At 46.0% G+C, this 18,139-nt stretch overlaps 1 protein-coding gene across 1 annotated transcript; it reads left to right on the plus strand.

Annotated features, from left to right (window-relative positions):
- The first annotated feature begins 2,033 nt into the window (after positions 1-2,033).
- On the plus strand, positions 2,034-17,450 carry CCDC90B (coiled-coil domain containing 90B). Its single transcript, XM_054973825.1, has 9 exons — positions 2,034-2,173; positions 4,012-4,131; positions 5,004-5,107; positions 8,173-8,274; positions 10,889-10,930; positions 11,833-11,904; positions 12,013-12,066; positions 14,102-14,216; positions 15,775-17,450. The coding sequence occupies exons 1-9, from the start codon at positions 2,074-2,076 to the stop codon at positions 15,828-15,830; spliced, it is 765 nt and encodes a 254-aa protein (XP_054829800.1). The 5' UTR covers positions 2,034-2,073; the 3' UTR covers positions 15,831-17,450.
- Positions 17,451-18,139: the final 689 nt, after the last annotated feature.

The following is an 18,139-nucleotide window of genomic DNA, read 5'->3' on the forward strand; positions in this document are numbered from 1 at the left end:
ATTTGTCCATTTCTGCACTTTCCATTATCTTCACTACTAATTCTTCTTGCGAAGGTATTATTTGACGTTTCCAGTAATACGCTAATAGAATTCTAGCTGCTGTTACCGCATGTATTATGAAGTATTTCTGGCCCTGGAAGGGAATGAATCTTGACAGATACTGCAGTGGGGCCGGAATGTCATTGCCCATTACATTGTCTAAGCAGACTTGATTAGAAGTGCTGTGCAATGTGTACTAAAGTTGTTAAAAGCTATACTGGTCCCAAATCAAAATCCAAAACCGCAATCCACGTAACACCTTAATATGGAGCAACTTGGTGGTGGTGTCGTCCAGTCATAGCTGACTTATGGCGACCGCAGTGGGGTTTTCAAGACAACTGACAGTGGTGGGTTGCCATTGCCTGCCTCTGCAACCCTGGTCTTTGTTGGAGGTCTCCCATCCAATTATTAACCAAGGCCGACCCTGCTTAGCTTCTGAGATCTGACAAGATCAGGCTTGCTTGGGCTATCCAGGTGAGGACAAGGTGCAACTTACAATGACACAAAACTGTGAGCAAGATTTCAAGTTTGCCAGAACTCTTTCGGGTGATGTCATTGTGCAGGCACATACACGTGCTTCAAAGCAGGCCGATTTAGGCCCCAAATGGGCCCAGTTCTTCCCATTTAGGGCCCAAATCGGCCCACTGCAAAGCGCAGGAGCACTCGGGGTGGTGCGATGATGTCACTCCCAAGGACAACATCATTGCACTGCCCCAGGAACGCACCCAAGGGGCCTTGTTCCTGCACCTTGTTCCTGCACCCCAGGGGGCCTTGTTCCCAACAATGGACCCTCGGGGCTAGGGTTGCCAACCTCCAGGTGGTGGCTGGAGTTCCCCCAGAATTGCAAGTGATCTCCAGACTCCAGAGATCAGTTCCTGAAGAAAATGGCTGTCTTGAGAGGTGGACTGTATGGCATTAAATGCCACTTATGCCCCTCCCCTCCCCAAGCTCCACCCAACAAATCTTCAGAAAGGTCCCTATCTGGAGCTGGCAACTCTATATATTCAGAGCCTAACATAGATTACAGGTAGGGTTCCCAACGTTCAGGTGGTAACTGGAGATGTCCTGGAGTAACTTCTCTCCAGATCACAGAGATCAGTTCCCCTGGAGAAAATGGAAGCTTTGGAAGGTGGATTCTTTTTTCTTTTTTCTTTGTTTATTTTTATTTACGCCATTTTTAGTCCACCTTTCTCACTAAGACTCAAGGCGTGTTACACAGTATGAGGTTCATACAATCAGTATCAAGTAAGGACATTTCAATACAATACCATAAGGTAAACATATACAAGTTTAAAGACTTAGTTTTAGCAAGGATCCAAGACATAGTAGAGACACTGAAGCAAAATATAATTCTAGGACTAACATTAGACAACATGGAGCGCTGGTTGTACATAGGAGTACATATTTAAAGCAGCAGATAATATATGAGGCAAAAATGGTGGTGAAGTCTATGATCCCCAGCTTGTTAGTGAAGCCCCTGAGACCCCATCCCTGCAATGCAGCCCTCCCGTTTGAGTAAAAAGCCTTTTTGAATAGTTCGGTTTTGCATCGTTTACGGAAAGCCAGGAGCGTATCCCCTGCTGAAGTCCCTTCTTTTTTCCGGACCTGCCCTTTCTAAGCTCCTCCTCCCCAAATCTCCCGGAATTTCCCAGCCTGGAGCTGGCAACTCTACTTACGGGGTTGTTGTGAAAATAAAGTGGGGAGGAGAGCCACATCCGTAGGTCTGGGATCCCTGGAGGAAGGGCAGAATAAAAACGTACCCTCCCTAGCACGTAGATTTAAGAAAGGAAGACAATTGCAGGAGACCTCCAGCCACCACCTGGAGGTTGGCAAGCCTATCTGCCGTCCCCGCTTCAGCGTTTGTTCAGGACTCGCCCATCTTCCCTGAGTGCCTACATTTCCCAGAATGCTCGAAGGCAGGAGAAAGAGCCGGGACTTCCAGTGAGTCTAGAAAGAACTACATTTCCCAGCAAGCCTTTGGGCTCCTGGTCGGAAGTGGGTGCCTGATCCTGAGCTTGCCAGTGACTCGCCTTTATGGGGCTTCTGCAAGAGGGAGGGAAGATGCTGCGATTTGGGGGGCCGGCGGCGAGGCTGCTGGTGCGGAGCAGCAACGGGGTTGCGACACCCCAGAAAGGTATTTTTGGGCTCGTGTCCAGGGTTATTCCCTAATCCATCGATCTTTCACACGTTACTTTTTTCAAGCGTTCTAGGAGTGTAACGTGGGAATAGGACAGGCTAGGAAACACGTGCGTCGTGTAGCTTTGCTAAGTTTGATTTTAAGGATCAGCTGCGGCGCCCTCTTGAATATATAGTTGTTAGCAAACCTGGGGTTGGACATTGTACTGTATTTTTAAAGATTTCTATCCCACCATTTGGCTGCTCGTTCCTTAGATACCTTGATGGTTACGTTATGAAAAAGAGTATACTTTAAGAGCACCTGTTGCTTATACACTTTTATACCACATGCCGGGTGAAACAATATCTCAATCTATACACTTTTATCCCACTCTTTCTCAAAGAATAGGGTTACCAGCTCCTGGCAACAACTTTTCCACACTGTGACACTGAGAGATCTCTGTCTTTTGGTGCTACACCTCTGAAGATGCCAGCCACAGCTGCTGGCGAAACGTCAGGAACTACAATGCCAAGACTACGGCAATACAGCCCGGAAAACCCACAACAACCAACACTGACTTTGTTCGCCACTTTAAGCGGGGCACTCGTCTGTCTAGAAAAGCAGTGTATAAGTGCTCTTTTATGTGAGCTGCTCTAGCATAGTGGTTAAGTGGTTGGGCTGTGGATCAGCACTCTGCTGGTTTGACTCATCCATCTAGCAGAGTAGGAGATAAGCACAGTTGATACTAAAGTTCTTGTCCCCCTGCTGCCTTCCAGAGTTCACTGAACTCTGCTTAACTCAACTGTCCCTGGCTGGCATCTCACCATAAAAGTTCCTATGATTACCAATCTCCAGGTGGAGGCTGGAGATCTCCCAGAATTCCATCTGATCTCCTGACTACAAAGATTGGTTCCCGTGAAGAAAATGAGCAGCTTCAAGATTTTCCAGGAGCAAGATTGGGGTCCAGTCACACCTTAAAAGCCAATAAGATTTTCCAGGGTGTAAGTTTCCGAGAGTCAGAGCTCCCTTCCATATGTGATGGAAAATCCTGTTGGTCTTTAAGGTGCTACTGGATTCGAACCTTGCTCTTCTACTGCAGACCAAAGTAAGTAAACCTGGCTACTCACCTGAAAAAAAATGTTTTAATGTTTGCTGCCGTAGGGGGGCTGAACTGGATGGAAAAGCAACAATGAAATGTTTTAAATCAATTTATGAATTCTAATGTGGTCAGATCTGTGGATACTTAAATCCAGAGGTTGGAGCTATGAACAGACAATATGGATCTTTCTACAAGATCAGCCACACTTGTTGCAATCCCTCTGACAGAGATTCTCCCCTGCAAGGGGTATCATATACTCCAAAAATATTATACCATTTACGGAGCTACTGGACCCAAAGCTTGCTCATTTTATACCTTGAAACCCTTGAGGATCTTCAATGAGCCGCTGGACTCAAATCCTACGGTTTTATCTTATAAGAACTTTTGCTGGATCAGGCCAACAATCCAGCCATCCCAGATCCTGTTTCCCGTAATGGCCTACCAAATTCCCCCAGAAAGCCTCTGAGCAGTATACAAAGCCCAAAGTCTCTCCTTGCTGTTGCTCCCAGCAGTGAACATGCAAAGGTATGCTGCCCCTGAACTTGGAGGTTCCATTGAGCCATCATCACTAATAGACCTTAATGAACCAGTTTCCCGTAAATGTGTCAATTCCCTTCAAAAATAATCTAAGCTCGCAGCTGTCACAACATACTGTGGCAGTGAGTTCCATAAGCCAATTACATGTTGCGACACAGTCAAGGTTTTTCTGTAAATAAGCAGGTGTCTGGAACTCCTTGCCGTGTCTCTCCCATTTCAGGTTTTGCAGCCACTGCTCCTGTAAGTTCGTACGACGTCAGGAGAGTCGAAATAACCCCGCTGGAGCAACGGAAGCTCACTTTTGACACCCATAGCCTAGTGCGAGATCTGGAAACACACGGTGAGGCAAAGACGTGCATGAACAGCGATGCTGATTCTCTGCTGTCACAGAGATCTTCAGCTAGGAAGGGAGAGTAAAAGGGCCTTACGGGTCTGTGTTACCCTCCCTGTTCCTTGGGCTCTGGGGGAAATGACACTTTTGCCTTGGTTGTCTTCAAGAAAACGAAATTGGCCAGTATCAAGATTTTTCCTTTTGTTTAGTAACAATACCTACGTGGTGTGTTGAGTGAAGAGACTTGCGTAGTGTGAAGATCTCTGGCAAGTGTAACATCTGTCTCTTCAACTTCTTATCACAGAAGCAATATGAAAGTTAAGCCTTTATCAGTCTAAATTCTAACTTCGGTTCGCGTGACTGCAGCCAAGGAACAAGAGCAACTCTGGAAAATCTTTTCTGCCAGTTCGGCAATTTTGCAAGTCTTTGATAGGACGTGGAGATAAATTCTTACCGATCTTTTATATATTCGATAGTGAAATCTGCTGCTGCTGTTTATTGTTGTTGAGTCTTTTTATTTAGTACCTTTATTTTTACCAGTTCCGCCTTGTGGACTTGCACTCTGAACTAGGAAAGCTAAATTCTTGTTTTCCGCTCATGGGTGGTGGAATATACCCTGGCATAGGGCGGGCTGTCCCTCTTCTCTGTCGACTTGTTTTTGAGGAGGATAAAATAGGAAAAGGGGGAAAGAGAAGAGAGGAGAGAACAGCAGATTATAGAGTTGGATGCATATATATAATAAAGAATGAAAGGGACTCCATACTGCGTGTTAGAATTAAAGGCCCGTTCTAGGTGTGTGTGGTTGCAGGATTTAGGATGTAGATTGGTCCTTTCTTATGTAGTTCCTTGCTTTTAATGTTGTGCCTTCCTCTCTCTGCCAGGCTTTGCGAAAGAACAGGCCCAAACCGTTGTGTCAGCATTAATGGCCCTGTCTGGTGTCAGCTTGGATACTGTCTACAAGGATATGGTAACCCAAGCGCAACAGGTAACTGATCTTTCCCCATCTCATTCCTTGCCGGGCGTGCTCTCCTTGAACATATGAAGCTCTCATATCTATCACATTTTATCTCACTTTTCCCCCCATCCCGACCTCAGGGCAGAATACACGGGGAGGGGTCCCGTCAAAAAGATCCACGTGCCCAAGTGGAGGGGGACGTGATTTCCACTGATTCCACCCTGTGATTCTCCTTTCCTCTGTTTTAGTTCTAGATGGGATCCACCCTGTGATTCTCCTTTCCTCTGTTTTAGTTCTAGATGGGATCCACCCTGTGATTCTCCTTTCCTCTGTTTTAGTTCTAGATGGGATCCACCCTGTGATTCTCCTTTCCTCTGTTTTAGTTCTAGATGGGATCCAACCCGTGATTCTCCCTTCCTCTGTTTTAGTTTTAGATGGGACCCAACTCATGAGGTTCCCTTCCTCTGTTTTATCCTCTCAACAACTCCGTGAGGTGAATTTGGCTGAGGGAGAATCACCCAGCAAGCCATATCCTTGAGCAGAGATTTGAACCTAATCTGACCAGTCCAACACACTATAATAATAATTACAACAACAACATTCTATTTATTTACCACCCTTCAAGACAATGCCCACTCAGAGCGGTTTACAAAGAGTGTTACTATTATGCTTACAACAATCACCCTGTGAGGTGGGTGGGGCTGAGAGAACTGTAAGAGAGCCGTGACTGGCCCAAGGTCACCCAGCTGGCTTCGAGTGGAGGAGTGGGGAATCAAACCCGGTTCTCCAGATTAGAGTCTTGCTGCTCTTAACCACTACACCAAACTAGACTTGGATCAGGCTGTAGCCCGTCAAAGGCAGCATTGTCCTCTCCACTTAGTAGCAGCTCTTCAATGTCTTGAGTGGAGAAAGAACTTTCCTGACATGGTTAACCTCAGATGCTTTTTTTTTAACTGGAGATATCGGGGATTGAACCTGGGACCATGGGCATGCAAAGCAGATGCTTGTTGGCTTGTTGAGAAGCCGGTATAGCATAGCTTTGTTCCGGCTGAGATGGGATATACCACCTATCTCTGGGCTGTACCACCTCGGACTACAGGTAGAAGTTCTTTGAACTGAATATTCTTCCATAGAGGAATCTCCCTCTGCATAGAAAAGGAGCATGTCATTGGAACAAGTTCTGTCCCAATCTTCTCCGGATGTCATTGAAACCAGCTCTATCCCAATCTTCTCCAGATGGTGATGTTTTCTGGGTATAGGAATTGCATCCTGTGAACCCCAACCTGCAGTCCGGAGTGGTACAGAGAAAGGCTTGCCCCCTTCATAACACCCAAGGACTCAGTTTCACTAGATCAGCTTCCACCCTGTCGTTCCAACTTTTCCATTGTGCTTGCATAAGAGATTTTCAGGACTTGCTTAGATACAGGTTCGAAGTATGGTTCAGAGGCGGGGCATCTGTTTTGTAAGCAGAAGGTCCCAGGTTCAATCCCCGGCATCTCCAGTTACAAGAGTCAGATAGTAGGTGATACAAAAGATATCAGCCTGAGACCCTGGAGTGCTGCTTTCTGTCAGAGTAGACCAAGAGTCTGCCTTGGTGTAAGGCAGGCTTGTGTGAACTCCAGAGGTTTGGAAATTTCCTTGTAGTTTGCAAGCTTCACCAATAAGTGTGCCTCAGTCTCTGTTGCAGAGGTGGTTTGAAGAGGCAGTGCCAGGTATGAATTCTAAAATACTTTGTTCTATAAGCCTCTGCAGATAGATCAAGATCTGTAGCTGTGTTAGTCTGTCTGTAGCAGTAGAAGACAGCAAGAGTCCAGTAGCACCTATAAGACTAACGAAATTTGTTAGTCTTATATTTGTTAGTCTTATTTGTTAGCTGGGAACTAGAGGTGACAACCAGTGGTGTTCTGTTGTTGGTTCATCTAGAAACCAGTAGGAGAACACTTCAGTCTACCAGGACATTCCATCAAGGACTTAAAAGTCACCATAGTTCAACGGAAACATTTCAAAAACAAAATCCAATGGGAAGCTGCTGAATTGGAATTCATATGTAAATTTGACTTAGTCAGACTTGGATTGAATAGAGACTCTGGATGGTTATCTCATTATCAGAAGTGACTGCCTTTCAGGCATTCCATTCAGATTCAGCAATGGAGGGAAGGGGTCACACCCAGCCTGGATTGTGCACTTTCCTTCTCTTTCATGATTTACATGGCCCTCACTCCCTGCACCCTCTCCCCCCTTCCCTCACCACCTATATATCTCTGGCCAGTTTCTTCATACCCTCCATGCATCTGACGAAGAGAACTGTGGTTCTCGAAAGCATATGCTGCAATGGAGTTGGTTAGTCTTAAAGGTGCTACTCGACTCTTTACTGTTTTGCAACTACAGGCTGACATGGCTAATTCCTCTAATTCTGGAAGCAGGTCTCTGAAGTAGTGAGCTGTGACTCATGAAAGCTCACCTCCTATCACCAATTTTGTTAGTCTTCTAGGTGCTACTGGACTCTGGCTTTTTTCTGCTGCTACAGACAGAATAACACGGCTACCCATCTTGATCTATCTCTATGGGAGGCACCACATTTAGCCATACAGAACGAAAAGCCTCTGCAGTTGAGCTTAAATTGTTTTCTCCACCAAATCTAGGAAGCTCTATCAAGCACAGGTTCATGTTTCTAAAATCTTGGAAATGTACATTGGGATTTTTTGAATTTCACAGCAAAGAGGAATGCTAATTTTTTTAATTTGTAGTTTTGAGCGAAGGTGGTCTTTGAGATGTGTGCCTAACTGCTTTCTTCTTGAGATCTGCTTGAACGAGTCGTAGTCATTTTTGGGCATCACCCATTGCTCACAGCATGCTGAGGTCTGAAATCTAAGGAATGACCAGAGCTGCATGTGAAGTTTCTCCAGTGAGGTGAGGGGCAGAGACCTTCTTAGATGGTGCTGGATGCGGCTTCCAGTGTGAACATTTGTTGTTTTTTGCCCTGAAAAGTCGTCCTCTTCTTTGGGGGCCCAGAGGGAGTCCCAAGTTTGTCGCTCATAAAATATATTTTCAGCCAGAGGAAATGGAATTTTCAAAACTGTGTTTTTTCGACTTAGGAAATAACTTTGCAGCAGATAATGGCTCATTTGGACTCCATTCGGAAAGATATGGTCATCCTGGAGAAGAGTGAATTTGCAAACCTGAGAGCAGAAAACGAGGTATTTTTTCTTCTCCGTTTAATGCCCGAATGTTGCTCGCAGGACTGGCATTCTCTACACACACACACACCTACACCAAGCAAGTGCTGTTTCCCAAGGAAATCGTTGCCGTGTCCATTTTATGTGTCATGCGGTGTAAGGGTGCCTTCCATGCCAGTTTGGTGTAGTGGTTAAGAGCACGGGACTCTGATCTGGAGAGCCGGGTTTGATTCCTCACTCCTCCACTTGAAGCCAGCTGGGTGACCTTGGGTCAGTCACTTAAGAGCAGCAGGATTGTAATCTGGAGAACCAGGTTTGATTCCCCACTCCTCCACTTGAAGCCAGCTGGGTGACTTTGGGTCAGTCACTTAAGAGCAGCAGGATTGTAATCTGGAAAGCCAGGTTTGATTCCCCACTCCTCCACTTGAAGCCAGCTGGTGACCTTGGGCTCTCTCTTGGGCTCTCTCTCAGCCCCACCCACCTCACAGGGTGATTATTGTGGGAATAATAACAACACACTTTGTAAACCGCTCTGAGTGGGCATTAAGTTGTCCTGAAGGGTGGTATATAAATCAAATGTTATTGTTGTTATTAAAATGGCAGCTTCTTACCAAATGTTACCATCGGGAACATTTTGCAGCATGACCAGCGTGGTCTAGTGATTAGAGTGTCAGACTAGGTCTAGGGAAGCCCCAAATTCGATTTCCCATTCAGCAGGGCAACCTTATTTATTTTTGGTTGTTGGGGGTTTTCCGGGCTGTATTGCCGTGGTCTTGGCATTGTAGTTCCTGACGTTTCACCAGCAGCTGTGGCTGGCATCTTCAGAGGTGTAGCACCAAAAGACACCAATTACAACAATATATAAGCACCAATTACAACAATATATAAGCACCAATTACAACAATATATAAACACTATAAAATATTACTTAAAACCATATAAAACAGTTAAACACAGTCCAACAAGGACCTCCAATATGTGGCAGGGTGGTAACTTCAGTATATCACCGTGGGTAGGCACAACGGATCTCAGATCCGAACTACACGAGACGAATGGCACGCGAATGACATGTGGACAGACTTACATGTGTCTCCCTGTTGCTTTCCTGTACACTTGCCAGCGTGGCCAGACTGCACTTGATCCTGCGTCCATGCTGGCACGGGTTTCTTCTGCGGTCTTCCAAGACGCAGGAATGGTATCCCATTATGCACCACCAGTTTGCACATGCTTAAACCGTCCCCTGTAACCATCCCCTGTCCCCTATTGCCTTTCCGTGCGGGAAGAGAGAAGTGGAAGCAACACAGAATCGCCACTTTGTAACGGCGACTTAATATGGTCCGCAGACACTCACCAATGCGACTACATGTAAACCGCTTTTTTGCTGACACATGCACAGAGCAGAGCCACAGACACAAGTTCACGGGGGTAAAAGAGACACAGGAAGGTAAGGAAAAATAATGACTCTGGCCACTCGCATAGACGCGTGTAATTCATCTCGTCTAGTTCGGCTCTCAGGCTTTGGAAGCGGAGCAGACTTCCAGGATAGTTCACCAGCTCCTCAACCATTCTCATAAGACTGGCAGAACATCTCCATTTTGCAGGCTCTGCGGAACTGTAAGAAGTCCTGCAGGGCTCAGATCTCAACTGGGGGAGCCTTCCATCAGACCAGAGCCAGAGCCGAGAAGGCTGTGGCCCTGGTTGAGGCCAGGCGAACATCCTTGGGGCCAGAGACCACCAGCAAATGTTGGTCTGCAGAACACCTTAGGCCGGTTACTGTCTCTCAGCCTAGCATACCTCAAAGGTTTGTTGTGCAGATAAAAGCGAGGAAGGCAGAACTACGTATGCCATCCTGAGCTTATAGGAAGAAAGATGGATAAAACAGACAGCCTTGCCATATCCCCTTAAGCAGAGTGACTTCCAAGTGAGATACCGAGGTGCCCACCCCATCTTCTGAACGAACACCGAATTCCGATGCACTCTGCTTGCAGTTATAGTCAGAGGTCCTTTTTAGGAGAAGCTTCATTTGGTTTTAATAAAGCTGTTAAAAGCCTGGGATGCTTAATATGTATGCCCCGTCTTTGTGCCCCCTCCCCCTTAGACATTGCTCAGTGGTGGAGCATCTTCTGGGGTCCCAGGTTCAGTCTTCCGCACGTTTATTTAGAAGGATCAAATGTGATGTGAAAGACCTTCAGCTTGAGAAGTCCAGAGAGCTACTGCTAGTCGAAATAGACAATACTGACCTTGATAGATCAATCAAAGGTCTGATTCAGTATAAGGCAGCTTCATATCTTTACAGTGCAATCCTAAGAGCTACTCTAGTCTAAGCCCATTGAAATCTGTGGGCTTAGACTGAAGTTTCTCTTTTTAGGATTGCACTGCTAGATTGGTTTTATTATATGTGTTGTCTCCTCCCCTGGAATCAAAGCAGGTGAGACTCTTCCAGCGCAATCCTACAAAGAGTGACTCCAGTCTAAGCCCATTGAAATCAACAAGCTTAGACTGGAGTCATTCTGCTTAGGATTGCACTATTAATCAACCCAGTTCCTACATATTGTGCGACTTTCTTGTTTAATGAGGCCTCGACTGACTCATGTTCTCTTCTTCCCTCCCCCCCACCCCCGCCTTGGGTGCCTAGAAAATGAAAATCGAGTTGGATCAAGTTAAACAGCAACTTATGGTAAGTTGACAAGAATCCTTCCAACGTTGCTAAGAAACCACAGATGGTTTGTGAGATGAATGAACCTTAGATTCTCAGACTCGCACCCTTCCTCCATTCTGCAGCTTGAAGACTTTTTCAGGCTAGCTCAGTTCGTTGTAACGTGGTTTCAAAACCCTCATTTATTGAGTAAGAAACAAACTCTAAGCCAGATTTTCACTCGGCATGATAAAAGGAGGGACACGGGGAAAGCAGAAGATTTGAGGCTCATGAATAAAATTGCAATGTCTGAATGCAGCCTTGGATTTTTGAGTAGACCTTCAGCCAGTCAAGCTAGGAAGTACAAAACCAATTGGACAACTTAGTATAAGGCCGCTTTGACTCTCAAAAACTTGCACTCTGAAAAACTTGTTGGTCTCTACAGTGCCATTGGACGAAAATTCTGCGCTGTATGTTTACGTGTTTGTGACTCCAGGGCTTGGGAGCAAAGCCTGATCTTTCTAGATTCTGTTTCTTGACCTCTCAAAGTGATAGAATTTGGGGACTGGGCATTATATATAGGCGGGAAGAGCAGCTTCATAGGGGTTTACACCACACACAGTGTGATCTTAAGAACAGCTACACCAGTCTAAGCTAATTAATTTCAATGGGCTTAGACTGGAGTAACTCCGCATAGGATTGCACTAACAGGGTGGCTTGTCTGAACTAGGGCAGGACCGTGGGTCAGGGAATGCCCATTGTACGCAAAAAGCGCTGGGTTCAAGCCACAGCATTTCCTGTTAAACATCTTGAGTATTTTTCCCTGCCTGGGACCCTGGAGTCCGGGTAGACTGCACGAGGTAGGCCAGTGTTCTGACCTGAGACAGTTTTATATGTATGTGTGTGTATGTTCAGTCTTTATCTTAAAAAATTCTTTTCTAAAGAATGAAACCAGCAGAATACGAGCTGATAACAAGCTGGACATAAACTTGGAAAGAAGCCGAGTGACGGACATGGTAAAGAATTGTTTGCAAATTCCCCTTTTCCCCATCTCCCTGTTCCCCCTCTCTTTTTTTTGGTTTTCCCGTGGCTTGTAATTTCTTGACTTTTTCCAAACCCCGCAGTTCACAGATCAAGAGAAAAAACTCATGGAAGCCACGACAGAGTTCCATAAAAAAGTAAGTGTTGAAATAAGACCTGATCTGGTTGCAGAGAGGAACCTAGTGTGGGGATGAAAGGGGGGGAGGGTGTCCCATGATCAAAACAGTGGGGAGGCGTGAATATTTCAGCGGGCAAGTTCTCAGTAAAGGGGTTGGGGTCCACTAAGTGACTGGACGATCAAAGATGAGGAAGTTGCAATTGTCAAAGCAAGAGGGGACCACAGGAACAATCACAGCTGCATCCCCTTGGGAGAAGACCTTGAGAACATAAGAAAAGCCCTGCTGGATCAGAATCGGTGGTCCGTCTAGTCCAGCATCCTGTGTCACACACTGTCTATCTTTTACTCTGGAGGGCCAACAGTAGGGCATAGAGGCCGAGGCTTTTTCCTGGTGTTGCCTCCTGGCACTGGAATTCAGAGATATACTGCCTCTGAATGTGGAGGTTTCCTTTAGTCAGCATGGCGAGTAGCCATGATAAACCTATCCACTTTGAATCTGTCTAATCCCCTTTTAAAGCCCTTTGTTATGCTGTTTTATATTTGTTGCACTCCACTCTGAGCCCGCTTCCTGGGACGGTGGGCATTACTACATCCTCTGGCAGTAAATCTTTGCATGCAGAGGACCTTGGTAAAGTGTGCCCAGCCTCTTCTCCCCCACCCAACCCACCACTGCGTGGGCTCTTTGTCCAATCAAAAATGAAAAGAAAGGCAAAAAATGGGTGCCAGGCACCCGCTTCCCCCCCACCCCCGGGACCACCTCTCACCCTGTGTTCCCCGCAAGATAAACATCTTCTGGTGGTCCCCAGACCCAAAGAGGCTTCCCCTGCCTCAACCAGGACCAGGGCCTTCTCGATCCTGGCCCCCACCTGGTGGAACTCTCTGCCTATGGAGACTGAGGCTCAGCAGGAATTGTTATCCTTCCACCAGGTCTGTAAGACAGAGATGTTCCACCAGGCGTATGGTGGTTGAGACAGGTGGGCTATGGAACCAGTCTCTGGTCACGGGGCGGGGGGTGTTACTGCCCCCCCGTCTTGCCAACATCTAGCAGTTAGCTACCTGGCCCCATGGTTTGTTGTTATTGCTGGGCCATGCAATATGTGCGTCGTTGCGGCTATCTTAGAAATAGCTATTTTGTTTTTGTTTTTTTATAAATATATTAATAAATTTATAAAAATATAAATAAAAAATATTTATATATATATATATATATATATATATATATATATATATATATATAAAAGAAATTGCTGTTGTTATTGATGTTTTTAGTTAGTTTTAAACTAAATTGTTATGCTGTTTTATATTTGTTGCACTCCGCTCTGAGGCCGCTTGCAGGGAGAGTGAACTAGAAATAATAATAATAATAAGGTAATAGTGTGGGAAGGGCAGTTTCAGTTTGTGTATTTACCTTTTCGTGTCGGTTCATAAAGCAAAAGCAATACAATAAAATCCTAAAAACAGCTCAAAAATGGTAAATAAAAAAACAAAGCAAGGCATTCACAAACAAAACAACATTCAGTAGTATAGTGGTTAAGTGGTTGAGCTGCGAGTCAGCCCTCTGCTAGTTCGATTCCTATTACTGCCATGAGCTTAGCAGGCGTCCTTGGGTAATTTGTCTAAAAGAGTGGTATATAAGTGCAGTTGTTAAAATGACATGTGTGAAACAGTCCTCAGGACTGAAGCAGACCACAAAAACAGCTTTAAAAGATGGAACCTCCTCAGTTAAGTGCTTGGGTTAAAAGGAAGTTTTTGCCTTGGTGCCAGACAAGCCTCAAGGGGGCGAGCATTCCAAAGGTGAGGAGCCACCACTGAAAAGGCCCTGTCTCCCGTTGACAGGTGAAACCATATGGGCATAGAAGGAATACGGCTTCCCTCCCTACCCTGCACAGACCCAGTCCAAACTGGGGCCATAGGTATCTGGAAAAAAAAAACACTAGAAGATCTGTGATCTTCATCTTATCTCATTTTATCCCCTCTCTCTTTTTATTTAAGTAGCATATGTTAAACTTTTTTCCTAACAAATGGGGAAAACTAAGCTTCTATTGCATCTTTAGGATTCGAGCACCAACAAAGCTGTCACAGAAGTTAGCAATAAAATTGATGCTGAAATCGCAGGCCTGAAAACACTCATGGAATCGAACAAGCTCGACACGATACGTTATTTGGCAGGTATGTTACTGGAGCCTCAAAGGACTTTCGGAGGCATAAAATGTATTTATTTTACTATGGGCTCCCTTGTAAAACTGCTCACCAGAGTCTTAGAGGCCTTGTGGCAGTTTTGAACTCGTCAGAGATTGAGTCACACTGGCTTCATGGCAGCCTGTCCCTGCTGTCTGTGGAGGATTGCAGAACTTTTAGGAGAAGACTGGGAGGTGCATTTGACCTCAGGACATATTCAGTGACTCCTAATAGCAACTGCAGACTGTTTAGAATGTGGGGGGTGAGGACCAATCAGGCCACATATGCAAATTTCCTCTGTGTTCCAACTGTCTCTGGGGGGGATGAGGTGTGGAATGTTGTGAGGCCCAATCATCCTGCATATGCAAATAACCTTGAAAGTCGCCCAATCAGGGAAGAGTGGCCGAGCTGGCAGTGGGCAGGGATGCAAGAAAGCAGCATCCTGCCAGCCGCACATTTTACCCCCTTTTACACCCCCTTAGGGGTGAATTTCTTAAAATCCCTTCTTAGTGGGTGTTTACATCATGAAAGGAATGTAAACACATTTCTAGGTCCAGGGATTAGGGCTGGACGTTGATGAGTCAGTCAGGACACTTGTCTATATATATAGATAGTAAAAGCAGGTTTAAAAATACAGCAATATGATCTTTTAAACAGAGCCATTCTCAGAAGTGGGTAAATCAAATCACCAGGCATCAAGGACAGCCCCACAGGACAGGCAAATGGCGTGGGCGGCTTCCGAGCCCAGCCCCACGCTGCCTCCGCCAACTTGCGGCGCGCCGGGGCACCCGGCTTGCCGCACAGGGCGGCACGCTCAGCCCTGTGTAATGACATCACAGAAGTGACGTCATCACGCAGCGCCGGAAGCGCACGCGTGGATCCGGCCCTGCAGAAATTTTAATGTGAATAATGAAAATAATGAATTATTTTCGTGCCCTCTGGCCTTTTCATGCTCTCTGACAATTTCTTGAGATGACACCACCCGCTCCCTGCCACCTCAAGGACCCAGTTCCATAGGATTTGAGTTACAATTGAAAAGGCGTGGGCTCTAGTTGAAGTCAGGCAAGGTATCTTCAGCGGGTAGCAAAGCAAGGAGCAACCAGCAGGTGGCAACCTGAACCTGGACTCTGACCCATACAATTTCTTCTGTAGCTCCTCCCCCTTTAAAGGAAGCGGGCTTAAACCTTGCAAAAGGGGTTCAGCCGCTTCACCTGCCACTGAACTTTCTGTGGTTGTTTTGAACCTTCCCTTGAATATGTGAAAGCTTAACCGATTTAGACATGCCTGTGATGTTGTGCGTCTGCGTAGGATTGTGGCATTTTGGGCTCTTGTACCAGCTACATGATCTCTCTGGATCCCAGATGGGTTGATGATTTGGTGAAGTGGGAGTTTGGAGTCGGGTGGGGGGCGGGGAGAGTTTCAGGGCCTGCCCAATGAAGTGTTTCCTATTTCCACAAGGTTTTAGAAGAACACCCCCTATTTTGCAGGTCGCTTAAAACTTTTCAATGCAGCTGGAATAAATGTTGTCTTCTGTCCTCTTTGTTTACAGCCTCTGTTTTCACTTGTCTTGCAATCGCGCTGGGATTTTATCGATTCTGGAAATAAAAGAAAGTCACAGGAATAAGAACGTCACGAGCCCTTCTCGATCTCGCCTCCTGCGTGTTTGGATTTGCCCTCTGGCAAACTCTTTCAGAGCCTTTTATGTCGGTATGGATTTTCACCTTCAGTACCAAAGGGGATGTTGTCAGCAAAGCCATCGGACCTAGCCCACAGGTTCTCAGTTCATATCGCTGGGAATTCTTGCATACTAGAGGTCCAAAACACAAGAGGCTTCTTCAACAAGTAGAAGGTTTCAGCCATCATCATTTATTCCACATTTGTGTCTGGATTTCTTTGGCTTTTTCTCCTCCAACAGCTTCCTCAACCCAATATTGAACACCCAAGGTGTTATTTTTGGCCCCTTTGTGTTGATTTGCAATTCAGCTGCAAGACATGATCCAATGCCCCCCACACACACACACACACCAAATATGTGTGCATGGACTCCTGTGTACACACAAAACACTGCAAAAAATCGCACTCTGTCTGAGATGAGGAACATTGCAGTGGAGCATGTTCAGAGAAGGCATTTTTCTTTCGAAGGGTAACAAAAGAGAATGTATTCCAGACGTCAGAATAGCCTTTATCAGCCTTTCTTATAATAATAATAATAATTTATTCGATTTCTAGCTGCCCTCCCCACAAGCAGGCTCAGGGTGGGTTACAACAATGAAGCAATACAAAAAGTAAACCATTTAGATACATTAAAAACCAGAGTCAACAATAAATACATTTAAAGTCCCAAGATTGCGGCTCCCCCCCACTCATCTCAGCCAGATATAAGCAAGGGGGGAGGCAGTACGAATTGATGTCATACTGTGACTTTGCATGTTGGGGGGGCAGATGTTATGTAGCCCCCCTTTAGTCCACATTATAATCTCTCTCACTTTGCATTGCCTGCTCTGGCTGGCAGTTGCAGACCAAGATCTTGCCCAACCCCTCTTGAGCTCCTGTAGCTGGAGATGTCCCTCTTTTAGCCAAAAGATCACATTTAGATGAGGCTTAGATGCAGCTGACAATTCCCATTGCAGATCAGAATTTTCACATCAGGTGGCATTGAAGATGCCACGGTTCAGCCCTCTGCTCCCCACCAATCCAGTGCGAGGAACGGCAGAACAAGCGAACTCACTTGTAGCCTCCTGGCCGTATCGGGGCCTTTGCCTTTTGTTCTGGAACGGTCAAATCTGTGGATCCTTAACCCATGAGTTCCACGATGCATATCTGCAAGCGGTTTCTTGGAGTGATCTCCAGTAACATTTTGCACACTCCGTTTTGCAAAACATTTCGAAAACCCCAAGAGTGCCTTCTAGGGTTTCTTGTGGCTTCTTTATATTCTCCCTCCCATTTGGATCTTTCACACACACACACACACAAACTTTTTTTTTTTGCATGCAACCTTGTTGTGTAATCTCTCAGCAGCTAACCTACATGACCTGTGCACTGCCAGAGCTACGAATCCCTCGGAAAACTTAATTATCCTCTGCCTTCTTGTATCAAAACGTGCTTTGTTCTGGAGGAGGTCTACAAGTGCCTTTTGCGTAGAGCTCTCGTTTCCTGCTGGAAGAGCAACGTTGTAATCCTGTGCAAGCCTGACTCGAGAGTAAACATATTTATGTGTAAATTCTAAAAGAATCTGCTTCAGTCCTGTGTGAGCTGCTATAGAGAAAGTTGTTCAGTGGGATTGAACGTACATTGCATTATCTAGCTCTCTCTCACTGGATCGTGACCATGGCTGTTTTCACACATCTTACTAGCCACCGGAACATCATGCAAAACTCCCGGAGGACAGCGTCTTCCTGGCGCGATTCCCCATCATAATTCCGATTCTTGTGCAAAGTCGTGCCAGGACGATGCTGTCATCTGCGAGTTTTGCATGGCTCCAGCAGCCGGTAGGACGTGTGAAAATGGCCCATGTTGCAGGGAGGGGGGGGCAAGCTGCGTGGACACTGGGGATCCAGCTGCAGTGCTTGAGAAAGGGAGAATTCTTCCTCCTAAACACACACACACAGACATGCCGTTTCCTCAACTGAGCCATTCCCCCACTGTTTGCTTCGAACCCACCAAGGAATAAAAGACGCTACAGCAATCTGTCTCAATTCCCTACTAGGCCTTAAAGCAGGGGAGGGAGGGAGGAAGCATTTTTTATTGGGGAAATTGTGCAGGGAATGAGTTCATCCGCCCACACGTACATGTACACTTTGTCAGCACAGGGCCCCGATCCGTATTGCACCACTGCATCATGGGTAATTTCATGGGTAAGTTCCCCTGGAAGCCCAAGGTCAGGACGTGGGAAAGTCCAGGCTCTCCGTCTCAGG

Source organism: Eublepharis macularius, chromosome 3 (genome assembly GCF_028583425.1).
Source record: "Eublepharis macularius isolate TG4126 chromosome 3, MPM_Emac_v1.0, whole genome shotgun sequence".
NCBI lineage: Eukaryota > Metazoa > Chordata > Lepidosauria > Squamata > Eublepharidae > Eublepharis > Eublepharis macularius.

Excerpts from the sequence above, each read along its gene's own strand:
- CCDC90B (XM_054973825.1), top strand. The coding sequence starts at position 2,074 with ATGGGGCTTCTGCAAGAGGGAGGGAAGATGCTGCGATTTGGGGGGCCG. Across the intron at positions 8,275-10,888 it reads ACCTGAGAGCAGAAAACGAG|AAAATGAAAATCGAGTTGGA; the intron begins GTATTTTTTCTT and ends TTGGGTGCCTAG. Across the intron at positions 12,067-14,101 it reads CGACAGAGTTCCATAAAAAA|GATTCGAGCACCAACAAAGC; the intron begins GTAAGTGTTGAA and ends TTGCATCTTTAG.